Source organism: Oncorhynchus nerka, linkage group LG25 (assembly GCF_034236695.1).
Source record: "Oncorhynchus nerka isolate Pitt River linkage group LG25, Oner_Uvic_2.0, whole genome shotgun sequence".
Taxonomy (NCBI): domain Eukaryota; kingdom Metazoa; phylum Chordata; class Actinopteri; order Salmoniformes; family Salmonidae; genus Oncorhynchus; species Oncorhynchus nerka.
The window spans coordinates 25,352,461-25,369,238 of NC_088420.1; the positions used below are offsets into that span (position 1 = coordinate 25,352,461).

The 16,778-nt window shown below is 42.3% G+C and overlaps 1 protein-coding gene across 3 annotated transcripts in view; it reads right to left on the reverse strand.

Annotated features, from left to right (window-relative positions):
* Nucleotides 1-2,515: 2,515 nt before the first annotated feature.
* LOC115109274 (low-density lipoprotein receptor-related protein 5-like) overlaps nucleotides 2,516-16,778 on the reverse strand; it is a 92,629-nt gene continuing 78,366 nt past the window's right edge. For 2 of the 3 annotated variants that reach the window (XM_065009689.1, XM_065009690.1), the window contains 9 exons: nucleotides 15,818-16,008; nucleotides 14,288-14,497; nucleotides 13,996-14,121; nucleotides 13,663-13,899; nucleotides 5,396-5,506; nucleotides 4,971-5,213; nucleotides 4,683-4,825; nucleotides 4,401-4,513; nucleotides 2,516-4,272 (listed from right to left, as the gene is read on the reverse strand). In XM_065009689.1, coding sequence (XP_064865761.1) covers nucleotides 4,011-4,272; nucleotides 4,401-4,513; nucleotides 4,683-4,825; nucleotides 4,971-5,213; nucleotides 5,396-5,506; nucleotides 13,663-13,899; nucleotides 13,996-14,121; nucleotides 14,288-14,497; nucleotides 15,818-16,008 — 1,636 coding nt within the window. In that variant the 3' untranslated portion in view covers nucleotides 2,516-4,010. The remainder of the gene's footprint in view (nucleotides 4,273-4,400; nucleotides 4,514-4,682; nucleotides 4,826-4,970; nucleotides 5,214-5,395; nucleotides 5,507-13,662; nucleotides 13,900-13,995; nucleotides 14,122-14,287; nucleotides 14,498-15,817; nucleotides 16,009-16,778) is intronic. The other variant, XM_029634005.2, reaches the window with a different exon arrangement.

Consider the following 16,778-nt stretch of genomic DNA (forward strand, 5'->3'; position numbering starts at 1 on the left):
TTTCATTATTTATTTGAGACTAAATATATGCATTATATTAAGTTAAAATAAGTATTCATTCAGTATTGTTGTAATTGTCATTATTATTTATATATATATATATATATAAAATCGGCAGATTCTTTTTTTTTGGTCCTCCAATAATTGGTATCGGCATTTTTGGCCCTCCAATAATCGGTATCGGCGTTGAAAAATCATAATCATTTGACATCTAGCAAAGAGGCGGTTTGAAAATGTCATTGGCTTTGATACACTGATACACAAACGACTTCAGTATTTGAAGTATGTAGTGAATGACAGAGCAGCGGAAGAATATAGTGTGAGTTGTCAGGCTAAGAAATTAAACCTGATAATCTGAGGTGTATTTCCAAAAGTATCCTACATTAAACTACATTGTATAATTGCTCAGTGTGATGAGATTGATGGGTTAAACCTGGTGCCAGGAGAGTTGCTTATCTTTGCATCTAGAGGATTTAGAGCCAGTGCAACTGATCAAAGTTAATGTCTTGGCTAGCCAAGTTTTTCTCAACTCCAAGATGTACCTCACGTCATTGGAGTTGAGCGGAGACGACTGGGCGGACTGAACCTCAGACTACATCGAGTCACTATCAGTCGGTACTTGTGCAATTTTGAATTCTTAAACTCTTAGGGTGTATGTAAGTTTTTCTTCTGTAGCTGCATGCCTTTCTATGTTTGCTGAAATCCCTACTTTTTAATAAAACTAGTCAAATACAACCACCAACTGTTTCCTCGTATCGAATGACAGCGACTCGATGTAGTCGGAGCTACACTTTTCCCACAGTCGTCGCAACCCAACTCAATCCGAGGCTGGTGAGGGGAGGATGGCTCATAATAATGAATGGAATGGAGTAAATGGAATGATATCAAACACATGGAAACCAGGTGTTTGAGACAATTCCATTTATTCTGTTCTAGCCATTACTATGAGCTCATCCTCCCCATTTTAAAGTGCCACCAGCCACCACAGCGGAGATGTACATATCGTGGAGTTGAGAAACCCAGATATCTCTTGGAATGAAGCAAAAATAATCTGTCAGTGTTAAACCATATTATTGTGCAGCATTTTTAACTGTTGTGTTGTCCCTGTGGTTATTATCACTGTAAAGTGTTGGTGTCATGAGTATTCTGAATAGTTTTTCTCTTATTGTGACATTACAACCTATAACCATGGGGTCTAAAGATGGAAATGATCTTAAACTGAACATTGATGTATTGCAAGCCTACAGTATCGTCATGTTACAAATGCACAGAGTGCCAAAGATGTTTTGCAGACTACAGTCTACGTGTGATCATTTTTTTATCAAAATCCTGTAGACACTGGCCCTCGATTGCCAAGATGGGTCTCCCCTGTCTTTTGCTTTTACTCCCCTGATAACATTGAGTTATTTAATAAATAAAAAATCATTGTTAACATTAGGGATTGTAGCAAGTGAAAGTAGAACTTTGTCGGAGATGGAAGACATCCAAACGAAATGAGCAAAACAAAAAACGTGATGTGAGGAGTTTTCCAGTTAAGGCCTGTCATTACAGGCCTGCACTTGAGTAACTTCACCTGAAGAGTATAGCGGTCCTCTAACAGTGAATGGAGAGCAGTTTAGTAATCTCTAATGCCAGCCTCCAAATGCAATACTCTTATATCGTTGTTTGTTCTCAATCAACCTGCTCAAAAGTTTCTCAGGAATCTTTCACGCATGCACAACTATTTCTGTAATGTACTGTACACCAAAATAGGAACGTCAAAGACATTGAATAGCTATGTTTCCTCATACGTAGTTTCCTTTGGTTTTACATACCCAAGGCATGAGAGTTGCAAAGTTTCAAGGAGTTTTCCATGTCCAGTCTGTAATCCTTCTTAATAGGGGTCACATTGACAGCAGCTTTTATACAGGTTGTTATTGTTTGAGGTTGACATACCACACTGGCTCAGCACTATTATTTGAACTGCAGACTGATGTGCTATGCTGGAGAAGTTTGTAAGCAGCAGCAATTGCTCTAGGGATGTCTTTGGGTCAGCCCATACAACACGCCTTCAGTCCACTCAAAATATTCTGGCCATAACTAGACTTTACTGGGGTAGATTGATATGATTTTTTGACATGGATGTCCATTTGTAAAAAAATAAAAAATAAATAAAAAAGAGACCTGAAAAATAGATAAGGATGACGTTCCAACTTTTCTACACGTGGTGGCAGCATTTAGCTATGATTCACTCGCAAAACCAGTGCAGTTAATAGTACTGCAATAGAAAATGTGAGCCCTATTTGGATCACCAAAAACCTTTTCCATGCAACAAATTAATATTACTGTATATACAGTACCAGTCAAAAGTTTGGACACCTACTCATTCAAGGTTTTTTTTTTTTTTTTTTAATTTTCTACATTTTACAATAATAGGTAAGACATCAAAACTAGGAAATAACACATGGAATCATTTAGTAACCAAAAAAGTGTTAAATCAAAATATTGTTGATTCTTCAAAGTAGCCACACAAGTATTCCTTAAAATAGAACCTTTATTATATAAAAATGCTTTTGATACAAAAATTGTCACAAGTGTAAATAACACAACACAGGTTTGTTTGGGGAGCATCTACATACTGGCACAATGAAGTACAGCTGGAGTTGTCCCTGTCCAGTAAGGACATGGCTTGAAATGGGCTGGGCAGCAGGTTGTGTTGTGGAGGTCTGAGGAACCTGTACAACCTCTCCGCTAGAAGCCAGAGGTGTCCAACATACAGATGGAAGCCTGACACTTTCGATCATATGATTTAATTTCACTTGTCAGCACCATGGTTAATTGCCTATATACAAATGGCAGAGAAAAAGCTCAGAAAACAAGCACGAGGTATGAATTCAAAATACATTTCCCTCTTTATGTAATTTTACATTCACTGTTCACATTTCTTAACTGGTTGGATAGTTCATTTAAGGAAGTGCTCAGTTTGACAATGTTGCCAATCTTCAAAGTGAGACAATATAATGGAGCCATGATTTTACAGGTGCATGATATTCACCACTCTGAAATTCAATCTATAAGTTGAAAGGTATGTGAAGATAGTGAGGGTTTCACTACAATTGAATCATCTACAGTTTTCAAACATTGTTTACAAAAGATGGAATAGCTTTTACTAAACTACAGACATTTGTCTCATTGATAAAAGCTGAAATATCAACAGTATTATTGTTTCAATAAATGTAAATAGTCAGTCTAGTATGTCACATGGACATTGTATAAGAGATTCATGATAGAGTTAAGGTTGTGCAAAACCTTGTCATTTCTGGTTGATAACTGCATCAACGATGAAGCTGCTCTTATGAGTTATTCCATAAGGACTCCTTCAAAACAATTAACATGTATACATACTGTTCTACACAAAAAAATAACGTTACTAACTGAAACAGCTTAATGATCTATTGTTTTGTTGGGTGTTCTCATAATTCAGAGTAAAGTATATATGTACAGTAGCAGCAAACACATTTTTGGTAAACTCCAAAACAAAGACATGCTCGGGATCATTTCAATTAATAAGAGCATTTCATGGCTGTTGTGAAACATTTCTTATTTACTTAATTACAAATATTTACAATTTGTTTTGTTAATGGTAATGGCCACATCACCAGTGTAACATTTTGAATGGAGTATTTTCTCAAACCAATATTGGTGACCACCTTGTTCAAATTTCACTGTAAATTGGTACGTTTGAAGGAAGTTCTAAAGTACGTTGCTGAAAAAAAACAAAGAATTATCAAAGGCCAATAGAATAGTCAAATTGAAAGTCTTCTAATTAGGAGTATACTCCATCAGAAACGAGGGTGGGAAACATGAAAAATATAGACAAGTGATACAATTCACTGTACAACAACGTCACACTTGATCTGGCCCTATTCCATCCCCACCTTAACCCATGGCAATCAGTGGAAATGAATAAAATATAATTCTCATTTGTTTATATTTAAAATTATTTACAGACATGGCTATTTCCCCGGGTGTCATGAAGAGTCAGTGCATGGTGACGGGGGTGGGGGACAGAGGTGAAAGTAACTGCGCTCTGTGGATGGAGAAGGGGGGCAGCTCTCCTCTGCTGATAGGTACTGGCTCCGGGGAGTGGGGGGAGGAGGGTAAGGGTCAGAGTCTGAGTTTAGGTCCATGTAGTACTTGTTGCTCTTCCAACGACTTGTGGTGTAGTCGCTGTCACAGACGTCAGTGCTGCATGGGGTGGTGGGGGGTGCCACACCGCACATTAGATAAGGCCTTTCAGGAGCAAGCATGGAGAGAAAATACTTTTTTATTTCACAACAACAAAGAGGTGCCAATTTGCATCAAGCTGACTGTTGCATAATACAAAGAGAGAAACTGATCAAGTGTGCCTCATCTCTTACCTGTAAGACCTGGTGGTGGAGGGACTGTTAGAGGAGTAGAAGATCTCTGCATTATACAGGGAGCGATCCGTGGCTGGAGAGGGAGGCGGGTTGAGCATCTGCAAATACAAACCCTTACCCATTCAATTACAAACTTAAGTTTTGAGATCATCCAGTGTCCAGTAAAGTTCAAACAGGAGAAAATGTACATTCCCCCCAGTTTTTAGAAATAATGTATGAGAGATACCGCGGAGAGGATGGGTGTTGGGTTCCTAAGAGAGGGCAGAGAAGTTGGGTACATACCTGTGGATAAAAGGTTCCCTTAGTGCTGGAGGAGCTGCTGGAGGAGGCCCCTGTTACATGGTTCCTGTCATAGAGTGGCGCCCCACTACAGCTGCTCCCCATCAGACTGACAGAACTCATCATAGACTTCCCACACGAGATACCTAAGAAACAACAAAACAGTCAAATACAGTGACAACAACTACCTGCTTCAGCATGTAAATACTATCCTTTCACAGTACAGGCCATATCTATACACTCATCCATTTGATCTTTAGTTTTCAGTTTTGTGTAATAGCCAACCTTTACCTGTGAAGGTTCCGTGCTGTGAGCTGCTGGGTGCGATGAAGTTGAGGGGTACGTGTGAGGTGCCACTGATGTAATCGTGGGGGAAGGCTCCGTTGGGACCTTTGTAACGGCGGCACACCACCCGCTGGCACACAAAGTACATCCCTCCCATCACAAACACTGACAGGATGATGCCAATGACTGGGCCGATGGTGCTGGTGTGAGATGGTGATTGAACGTCGCTTGACGGGGGGGTGAGGAATTCTACAAGACGGGCAAAGACATTACAACAGGTTTAACGGACTGCTGCCAAGTATGAGTAGTCGGTTAAATCAATGTGACATTGTAGATGGATTGACTGGTTTCTCCTTACTGAAAAATATGACAATAGTGTAAATTCTGAACTCCCTTGATTTTCTCATGTGACTGAGTGAAGTTAAACACACCACAGAAGAGCTCGTCAGAGTTGTCAGCACAGTCATTGTAGGAGTCACACTGCTGTTTCTTCAGGATGCACTGCTTGTTGTTGCAGCGGAACTGGTTGGGCAGGCATATGGCTGAGGGGAGGAGAGCAGAGCAAAGTCCACGTTACAAGACTTGGCATGGCTTATCATCAAATCAATACAAACAAGGTTGCTGGTGGTGGTTATAGTACAATCTCCCAGTATTAAAGGTCAACTGCCCTTTAGGCCATTTAAATTCAGAGAAGTTGATTCTATGTGGCATCTATGAAGCATAGAACACATTTATTCTAGTGTAAAAATTAACCACAAAGTGTAAATAGCATCATTTGTCAGTCCATCTTGTCCAAAACTGAGTTTTGTGAGTTCGTCACAACTTACTGGAGGGTTGGGTATGATTACGATCGTGCCCACTAACACGAGAGAAGCAGCTGTGTGCACTCCAACCATAGCAGCCAGAACTTCCAGACAGTGAGACAGACCTGCCCATTACACAGCGCCTCTGACTTGTTTACATAAGACAACACGTTGCCAATGTTATGTTGAAATAACTCTTGGCCCTAAGCCCTTTATGGAGTGGCCACATGCTGATGTATTTGACAGTGTCAATCACTAACGCCTGCCAACTTTTGGGGCAAAATGAGAATTGAGACGATCAAAGCGCATGTATCCCAACTGCAACTTGTCAATATTCCAAAACCCACTGACTAGTTTTCCATGCACATTTTTTAACTTGAGAAACACTGGACCAAAGACCTTAGCTAGATGTAAAATTGCGCGACTAAGCTAAAATATCTAAATTAATTACAGATTTCTCTTAGATTAATTCAATTTATTTTGAGGAAGTGGCTGTTGCTACGGTGAATCAGGAGGGACAAACAACAGTACCTGCAAGGGTACGATATGGGAACATAACACGCCCACATCCAAGATAACTATCATTTGGCTTTAGTCATGGCCGCTAGCATTTCTTAATGAGCAATCTTCAAAACGAGGTCAAATCAGGAAGTGCAGTCGCCCTTTAATCCCTATGACATTGGTGTGTGTTTTACTGAACTGGAAGTGTTTTTATTTATTTTATTTCACCATTATTTAACCAGGTAGGCCAGTTGAGAACAAGTTCTCATTTACAACGGCGACCTGGCCAAGATAAAGCAAAGCAGTGCGACAAAACGTAAAGTCAATAACAATATAAAAATCTGTATACAGTGTGTGCAAATGAAGGAGGTAAGGCAATTAAATAGGCCTGTGGCGAAGTAATTACAATTTAGCAATTAACACGAGTGATAGATGTGCAGATGAGGATGTGCAAGTATAAATACTGGTGTGCAAAAGAGCAGAAATACTAATATTGGATGAGGTAGGTAGTTGGATGGGCTATTTACAGATGGGCTGTGTACAGCTGCAGCGATCGGTAAGCTGCTCTGACAGCTAACGCTTAAAGTTAGTGAGGGAGATATCTCTCTCTCTATATATACAGTCGGGCAAAAAAGTATTTAGTCAGCCACCAATTGTGCCATTTCTCCCACTTAAAAAGATGAGAGAGGCCTATAATTTTCATCATAGGTACACTTGAACTATGACAGACAAAATGGAAGAAAAAAATCCAGAAAATCACATTGTAGGATTTTTAATGAATTTATTTGCAAATTATAGTGGAAAATAAGTATTTGGTCAATAACAAAAGTTTCTCAATACTTTGTTTATATAGACTTTGTTGGCAATGACAGAGGTCAAATGTTTTCTGTAAGTCTTCGAGGTTTTCACACACGGTTGCTGGTATTTTGGCCCATTCCTTCATGCAGATCTCCTCTAGAGCAGTGATGTTTTGGGGCTGTTGCTGGGCAACACAGACTTTCAACTCCCTCCAAAGATTTTCTATGGAGTTGAGATCTGGAGACTGGCTAGGCCACTCCAGGACCACTCCTTCGTTGCCCGGGCGGTGTGTTTGGGATCATTGTCATGTTGAAAGACCCAGCCAAGTTTCATCTTCAATGCCCTTGCAGATTGAAGGAGGTTTTCACTCAAAATCTTACGATACATGGCCACATTCATTCTTTCCTTTACACGGATCAGTGGTCCTGGTCCCTTTGCAGAAAAACAGCCCCAAAGCATGATGTTTCCACCCCCATGCTTCACAGTAGGTATGGTGTTCTTTGGATGCAACTCAGCATTCTTTGTCCTCCAAACACGACGAATTGAGTTTTTACCAAAAAGTTATATTTTGGTTTCATTTGACCATATGACATTCTCCCAATCTTCTTCTGGATCATCCAAATGCTCTCTAGCAAACTTCAGATGGGCCTGGACATGTACTGGCTTAAGCAGGGGGACACGTCTGGCACTGCAGGATTTAAGTCCCTGGCGGCGTAGTGTGTTACTGATAGTAGGCTTTGTTACTTTGGTCCCAGCTCTCTGCAAGTCATTCACTAGGTCCCCCTGTGTGGTTCTGGGATTTTTGCTCACCGTTCTTGTGATCATTTTGACCCCACGGGGTGAGATCTTGCGTGGAGCCCCAGATCGAGGGAGATTATCAGTGGTCTTGTATGTCTTTCATTTCCTAATAATTGCTCCCACAGTTTATTTCTTCAAACCAAGCTGCTTACCTATTGCAGATTCAGTCTTCCCAGCCTGGTGCAGGTCTACAATTTTGTTTCTGGTGTCCTTTGACAGCTCTTTGGTCTTGGCCATAGTGGAGTTTGGAGTGTGACTGTTTGAGGTTGTGGACAGGTGTCTTTTATACTGATAACAAGTGGAGGACAGAGGAGCCTCTTAAAGAAGAAGTTACAGGTCTGTGAGAGCCAGAAATCTTGCTTGTTTGTAGGTGACCAAATACTTGTTTTTCACCATAATTTAAATTCATTAAAAATCCTACAATGTGAATTTCTGGATTTTTTTTTCTAATTTTGTCTGTCATAGTTGAAGTGTACCTATGATGAAAATTACAGGCCTCTCTCATCTTTAAGTTGGAGAACTTGCACAATTGCTGGCTGACTAAATACTTTTTTGCCCCACTGTATATCTATATATATATATATGTGTGTGTGTGTGTGTGTATGTATATGTACACACACACACACACACACACACCTCCAACTTCAGCAAATTTTTTCTTTTTTGCAATTTGTTCCAGTCATTGGCAGCAGAGAACTGGAAGGAAAGGCGGCCAAATGAAGTGTTGGCTTTGGGGTTGACCAGTGAAATGTACCTGATGGAGCGCGTGCTATGGGTGGGTGTTGCTATGGTGACCAGTGAGCTGAGAGAAGGCAAAGCTTCACCTAGCAAAGACTTGTAGGTGACCTGGAGTGGTGGGTAGTATATGGGGCTTTGGTGACAAAACGGATGGTACTGTGATAGACGGCATTAAATTTTCTGAGTAGAGTGTTGGAGGCTATTTTATAAATTACATCGCCGAAGTCAAGGATCGGTAGGATAGTCAGTTTTACGAGGGTATGTTTGGCAGCATGAGTGAAGGAGGCTTTGTTGTGAAATAGGAAGGCAATTCTAGATTTAATTTTGGATTGGAGAAGAGTTTACAGTCTAGCCAGACACCTAGGTATTTATAGTTGTCCACATATTCTAAGTCAGAACCGTCCAGAGTAGTGATGCTAGTCGGGCGGGTGCGGGCATCGATCGGTTGAAGAGCATGCATTTCCTTTTACTAGCATTTAACTTCTTGGTGACAGGGCAGTATTTTCACGTCCAGATGAAATGCATGTCCAGATTCAACTGCCTGCTACTCATCCCCAGAAAATAAGATATCTATATTATTAGTAGATTTGGATAGAAACACTGAAGTTTCTAAAACTGTTTGAATCATGCCTGTGAGTATAACAACCTATTTAGCAGGCAAAACCCAGAGGACAAACCATTCAGATTTATTTTTGGGGGGTCACTCTTTTCAATGGGTTTTCATTGGGAATCCAAATTTCTAAGGGACCTTCTTGCAGTTCCTATCGCTTCCACTGGATGTCAGTCTTTAGAAATTGGTTGAGGTTATTCCTTTGTGTAAGGAAGAAGTACGGCCATCTTGAACGAGGGTCACATGAAGTGTACTGTTAGTTTGAGGTGCGTGACCAGAAAGCATGCTTCAGTTTGTTTTCTTCCTGTATTGAACACAAATCATCCCGTCTTCAATTTGATCGATTATTTACATTAAAAAATACCTAAAGTTGTATTACAAAAGTAGTACAGGTAACTTTTGAGATATTTTGTAGTCACATTGAGCAAGTTGGAACCGGTGTTTTTATGGATCAAACGCGCCAAATAAATGGACATTTAGGATATATATCGACAGAATTAATCAAACAAAGGGACTATTTGATGTTTATGGGACATATTGGAGTGCCAACAAAAGAAGCTTGTCAAAGGTAAGGCATGAATTATTTTTATTTCTGCCTGCAGGGTTGAAATATGCTTTCTATTTGTTTACTATGGTGCTATCCTCAGATAATAGCATCGTTTGCTTTCGCCGAAAAGCCTTTTGAAATCTGACATGTTGGCTGGATTCACAACAAGTGTAGCTTTAATTCTGCAATTTGCATGTGTGATTTAATGAAAGTTTGATTTTTATAGTAATTTATTTGAATTTGGTGCTCTGCATTCTCCCTGCCTTTTGGCCAGGTGGGACGCTAGCGTCCCGCATATCCCAGAGAGGTTTTAAGAGCAGTTAGAGGTGTTGTATGGCATTGAAGCTCGTTTGGAAGTTTAAGTGTCCAAAGAAGGGCTAGATGTATACAGAATGGTGTTGTCTGCGTAGAGGTGGATAAAAGAATCACCCGCAGCAAGCGCAACTATTGAGATATATATATATATATATATATATATATATATATATATATACTGAACTAGCTTCAAATAGTCCCCGCGATATGCAACTTCTCAGGGAAGTCAGGAACCAATACAGAGTCAGTTAGGAAAACAAAGGCTAGCTTTTTCAGATATTTGCATCCTGCAGCACTAATTCAAAAAAGTTTTGGGACACAAGTCCATGGAGAAGAGTACCTCCTATATATATATATATATATATATACAAAGAAAAAAGTTGGCTCAAGAATTGAACCCTGTGCCAACCGATAGACTGCCAGAAGTCCGGACAACAGGCCCTCCGATTTGACACACTGAACTATCTGATAAGTAGTTAGTGAACCAGGCGAGGCAGTCATTAGAGAAACGAAGGCTGTTGAGTCTGCCGATAAGAATACAGTGATTGACCGAGTCGAAAGCCTTGGCCAGGTCAATGAAGATGGCTGCACAGTACTGTCTTTTATCGATGACGGTTCTGATATTGTTTAGGACCTTGAGCGTGGCTTAGGTGCACCCGTGACCAGCTCTGAAACCAGATTGCTTAGCGGAGAAGGTATGGTGGGATTCGAAATGGTTGGTAATCTGTTTGTTCACTTGGCTTTAGAAAGGCAGGGTAAGATGGATATCGGTCGAATCTCAGACGATATGAAAGATAGGTTGAATAGACTAGTAATAGGGGCTGCAACAATGGCAGCAGATCATTTTAGGAAGAGAGGGTCCAGATTGTCTAGCCCAACTGATTTGTAGGGATCCAGATTTTGCAGCTCTTTCAAAACATTTGGGTGAAGTGGGTGGGGGCTTGGGCCAGTTGCTGTTGGGTTAATTTATTTCCAAACCCGGGGGGATGCAAAGCTGTTGGCCAGGGTTGGGGCAGCCAGGTGGAAAGCATGGCGAGCCATAGAGAAATGCCTATTGAAATTCTTGATTACCACGGATTCATCAGTGCTGACAAGTGTTTCCTAGTCTCAGTGTAGTTGGCAGCTGGGAGGAGGTACTCTTCTCCATGGACTTGTGTCCCAAAACTTTTTTGAATTAGTGCTGCAGGATGCAAATATCTGAAAAAGCTAGCCTTTGTTTTCCTAACTGACTCTGTATTGGTTCCTGACTTCCCTGAGAAGTTGCATATCGCGGGGACTATTTGAAGCTAGTTCAGTACTCCACAGGGTGTTTTTGTGCTGGTCAAGGGCAGTCAAACCTGGAGTGAACCAATAACTATATCTGTTCTTAGTTCTACATTTTTTGAAAGGGGCATGCTTATTTATGGTGAGGAAAGCACTTTTAAAGAACAACCAGGCATCATCTACTGACGGGATGAGGTCAACATCCTTCCAGGATACCCGGGCCAGGTCGATGAGAAAGACCTTCTCGCAGAAGTATTTTACAGTGATGAGGGGTCGTCGTTTGACCGCGGACCCATAACGGACGCAGGCAATGAGGCAGTGATTGCTGAGATCCTGGTTGAAAACAGCAGAGGTGTATTTGGAGGGCAAGTTGGTCAGGATGATATCTATGAGGGTGCCCATGTTTCCAGATTTGGGGTTGGACCTGGTAGGTTCCTTGATCATTTGTGTGAGATTGAGGGCATCTAGTTTAGATTGTAGGACGGCTGGGGTGTTAAGCATATTCCAATTTAGGTCACCTAGCAGTACGAACTCTGATGATCGATGGGGGCAATCAATTCACATATGGTGTCCAGGGCACAGCTGGGAGCTGAGGGGGGGGGGTATATAACAAGCAGCAACAGTGAGGGACTTATTTCTGGAGAGATGGATCTTTAAAAGTAGAAGCTCTAACTAAGACCTGGATAGTATGACAAAACTCTGCAGGCTCTCTACAGTAGATTGCAATTCCGCCCCCTTTAGCAGTTCTGTCTTGTTGTAATTGGGGATGGAAATTTCAGAATTGTTGCTGGCCTTCCTAATTCAGACACGGCTAGGACATCAGGGTTGGCAGAGTGTGCTAAAGCAGTGAATAAAGCAAACTTGGGGAGGAGGCTTCTGATTTAACATGCATGAAACCAAGGCTTTTACGGTTGCAGAAGTCAACAAATGAGAGTGCCTGGGGACACACAGGGCCTGGGTTAACCTCTACATCACCAGAGGAACAGAGGAGAATTAGGATGAGGGCACGGCTAAAGGCTATAAGAACGGGTCGTCTTGTGCTTTGGGAACAGAGAATAAAAGGAGCAGATTTCTGGGTGTAGTAGGATAGATTTAGGGCATAGTGTACAGATGGGTATGGTAGGGTGCAGAGTACAGTGGGGGTAAACCTAGGCATTGAGTGACGATGAGAGGTTTTGTCTCTGGAGGCGCCAGTTAAGCTAGGTGTGGTCTGCGCATGTGGGACAAGCGGGCTATCTGAGGCATGTTGAGCAGGACTAGGGGCTCTGTAGTAAAATAAAACGAGAGCTGCCCTAAACAGTATACAAGGCATATTGACATTCGAGAAAGGCATAAAGCAATCACAGGTGTTGATTGGGGGAGCTAAGGCAACAACGGGTAAACAGCTAGGACGACAACAACAACGGGTAAATGGCAATGAATGGGCAGAGAGGATCAGTTAGCTACACACAGGGCCTGAGTTCGAGGCTGGGGCCGACAGATAAACAACATGAAGTACTGTGTTAATGAACAGTCCAGCAGGCATCAGCTGTGTAGCCGAGTGATCATAGGGTCCAATGAGCAGCAATAGATGAAACAGGGAGCCGTTCGGTAGTCGATTACTATGCTAGGCGAGCGGGAGACACGGCTTTCAGGAAGCATAGCGTGCCCGGGCTAGCAGATGGATCATCACCAACATCCACGATTGAGAGCACATCGGCTGAATTATGTCAGCAGACCAGTGGTGATGGATTGGTGGGGCTCAGTGTCGACAAAGGGTACAGGCCAATTGGCAAGAGAGGTTTTGTAGTTGATGTACTTCGTTTGCTAGCCGGGAGATGGGCCTAGCTCGAGGCTAACTGGTGCATGCTTCTGGACAAGGGCGTTCGCTACAATAGCCACTCAGTAGCAACTAGCTAGCTGCGAAGATCCGGTGTAAGGGTCCAGAGCTTGCGGCAGGAATCCAGTGATGTAGTGGGAAAAAAAGAATGTACAGCGAAATATCAGCAGACTGGCAAGTATTATCTGGGCTAAAGCGTCTGGAGTCCGAGCTAAAGGTAAAGACCGCAAGCAGTGGCTAACAATGACTAAATAGCTAGTAGCTAATTAGCTGGCTAGCTGCTGATGGAGGTTCCAGTTATAAGGTCTAAAAAATAGCACATCCGTACCACATTGGGTGAGGCGGGTTGCAGGAAGGTATATTTAATTCGAAAATGTAAAAAAGAGTGAAATGTATACAAAAACCGAAAGACTATATTTACATTGGACTAAAACGTCTTACATACTACCAAGATGGTACAGCAGTATGTGTCAATATTGTGCATAAAGTCAGTTGAGTGAACGTACTGTCACAGTCCTGTTCATCGGAGTTGTCTGCGCAGTCTGGCTCTCCGTTGCAGCGTAGCTGAGCATCCACACACTGGCCCTTGTCACACTGGAATTGGATTGGCGAGCATACGGGGCAGTGCTCCTCGTCACTGTTGTCATCACACTCAGCAACGCCGTCACAGCGCCATGCCATGGGGATGCAGTCAATGTCGCCCGTGGCACAGGTGAACTGCTCTGTGGAACAGGTGGGTGGGTCTGAAGTGGGAGGAGTTTAGATTCAGAGCCAATGCCTGGTGTAAAACTTGACTTATTGTGTATCGCACATCATTATTGAATGTGTTGCAGCTGTACCTCCACAGATGAGCAGGTTGGGCAGCAGGACCAGGTGCATGGGACAGGAGCAGCGTGGTGTCCGGTCTCCTTTGGCAATGCAGATGTGTGAGCAGCCTCCGTTGTCATGGGAACAGGGATGAGAAGCTGTGGAGAAGAGGAAGGAGAAGACGTGGACATTGAGTTTTTGCCCCTGGAGAGTAACGGAACTCTGTTGTAATAAAGCACTGCATCACACATTGTTTTCCAAAATAATTGGTATCTGCTGAGGCAATAGGAAGTGGCTAAACACAGGCTCCTCCAGGTGCCTTACCAAACTCTGTAGGGTCCATGTCTTCCACAGCGTGAATGCTGGTGAGGTAGGCAATGCGGCCTTGGATACGGGTCCTCTTCTCCCCAATCAGCTTGTCCACCCTCTCGATCATCTGCTGCTGTCTGTCGATCCAGTACAGGTGCTCCCCCAGCACTGTCAGACCCATGGGCTGCAGGATGTTAGAGTCCTGGAGGACGATCCGATTGGCTCCTGGGAGAAGGAAGAGGAATGACCTCAGAACAAGGGTAGTATACACCAAACAATAGATATCCTATATCTCACATCAAAGACGGTGTATCCTCCCAAATGCATTTATTTTCAGACCCTTAGGTCTTCCTTCTTAAGTTCTAAACTTTATCATAGAACATATAGGTATATAGGTATAAATATAGACACCATCACTAAAACCAGGTTGACTAATATTCAATAACTGTTGCCAAACATGGTCTGCCAAAAATAAAGACACTCTCTTGTATAACTTTACAGCCTGATGGTGCATAAATGGCCTGGAGAAATCAGTCTGGATGCTGTATTGTTCATATCCAGTCCAGACTTCAGAGGCAGGGGGATTTATTTAACACTAGAAAGGCCAAGGGGATAATTTTGACCCAATGTGAATTGAAATGGAAATTTCCCTGCCATTTTAAAGTCATGCCCCCCTCTGTTCTGGACTTCTCCTAAAATAAGTCTATTTAACACACATACAGTGTACAAAACATTAGGAACGCCTTCCTAATATTGAGTTGCACCCCCATGCATCCCCACTGTTGTGTCAAGTTGGTTGGATGTCCTTTGGGTGGTGGACAATTCTAGATACACACAGGAAAATGTTGAGCATGAAAAACCCAGCCGCGTTGCAGTTCAACACTCAAACTGGTGCGCCTAGCACCGGTATCAAACTGAATTGTTAAAAACAGTTGTTTTGCATGAAAAAGTGACCTTTTCATATCATTGTAGTGTCACAGGAAGGCAAGACTTGATTTCTATATAGTATCAGAAAAAGCAGATTCTGATGTTTAAAAAACAACAGCAAAAACACTTACCCTTGCCAAATAACTCTTAAGACTGATGAGATGCGCCCTTTTTCAAAATATCACAATTCCATCTACTCCACAGCCTACAGTAACAAACTAATACAAATGCTATTGTGTTCTTCATGAACACAACCAAAGTATTATTTTCCCGATAGCATACATTAAATTGTATTTATTAGTATGTTGAGTCCAAATGACTCCTCATTGGCCTGAAGGGGGGTCCAAAGAGGCCAGGCTTTTCTAGTGTGAAGATGTAGGCTTTCAAACGTATTAGGAAGATGGGCAGACTATTTTAGACCACACTGTTTGGACTCGAGGAACATTGTGTCATTTTCCATGGTACTGCTGTGTACTACTGAGAATGAAAGATGTAAATAAATGCTGTCAAAACTGATAAACCATAGCAACAACAGCTTTTCAGATGATCAGCAGTGTTTGAGTGCTGACGTTCTGGATCTAGAATGGCTGTCCACACTTCTTTAGCATTGGGACTCACCAGTGAGGTCACTGCTCTCAATGCGTTTCAAGTCAGCGTCCACCCAGAAGAGTTTCCCCAGCTTGTTGTCCAGGGCCAGGGCTACAGGCCGGATCAGACCCGTGGTGAACAGAGACTCCCGCTCTGTCCCATCCAGAGACGCTCCCTCGATCTTAGCAGAGCGATCCTGCATGGTCGTGAAATACATATACCTACAGGAGAGATGGAGGCAGTAAGAAAAAAAACAACGAAAAGCATACTGACAGACATTTGAACAGTTGCTGCCCAACCTTAAACCACCAACTGTGTACAGGATTTTAGACATTAGTCAACATTGATATATATATATATATTAATCACACTACAACATGGAAATCAGTCAGAGATTTACTGATAGATGGGAGATAAATAACAGTTGAGATATGCGTTTTGATGAGTGGGCAGGGCAGCATGTATTGTACTGTGCTGGGTGTAGACAAGAGCGCAGGGCTGTTAAGTTGGCCCCCTCTCAGAGCCTGGAGGAGTAGAGGCTATTATCGGGCTGTGGGCCTTCCCGGTTTGTTACGTCTCACACCAGCTTCTATCAGCTCTGATAAGAACCTCCCTTAACACCTGTTTAAACAGAAGACTTGAAGGAAGAAATGCTATTGCGCAAACGCTCGTCTGTTTGTAATTTGGTTCTGCTTCTTCAAGTCAAAAGGGAACCATTTAAAAAAAATATCAGTCTGAGTGTAATCAGTTACATTTACATTTAAGTCATTTAGCAGACGCTCTTATCCAGAGCGACTTACAAATTGGTGCATTCACCTTATGACCTCCAGTGGAACAGTAGTGCATCTAAATCTTTTCAGGGGGAGGGGGGGTGAGAGGGATTACTTTATCCTATCCTAGTTATTCCTTAAAGAGGTGGGGTTTCAGGTGTCTCCGGAAGGTGGTGATTGACTCCGCTGTCCTGGCGTCGTGAGGGAGTTTGTTCCACCAT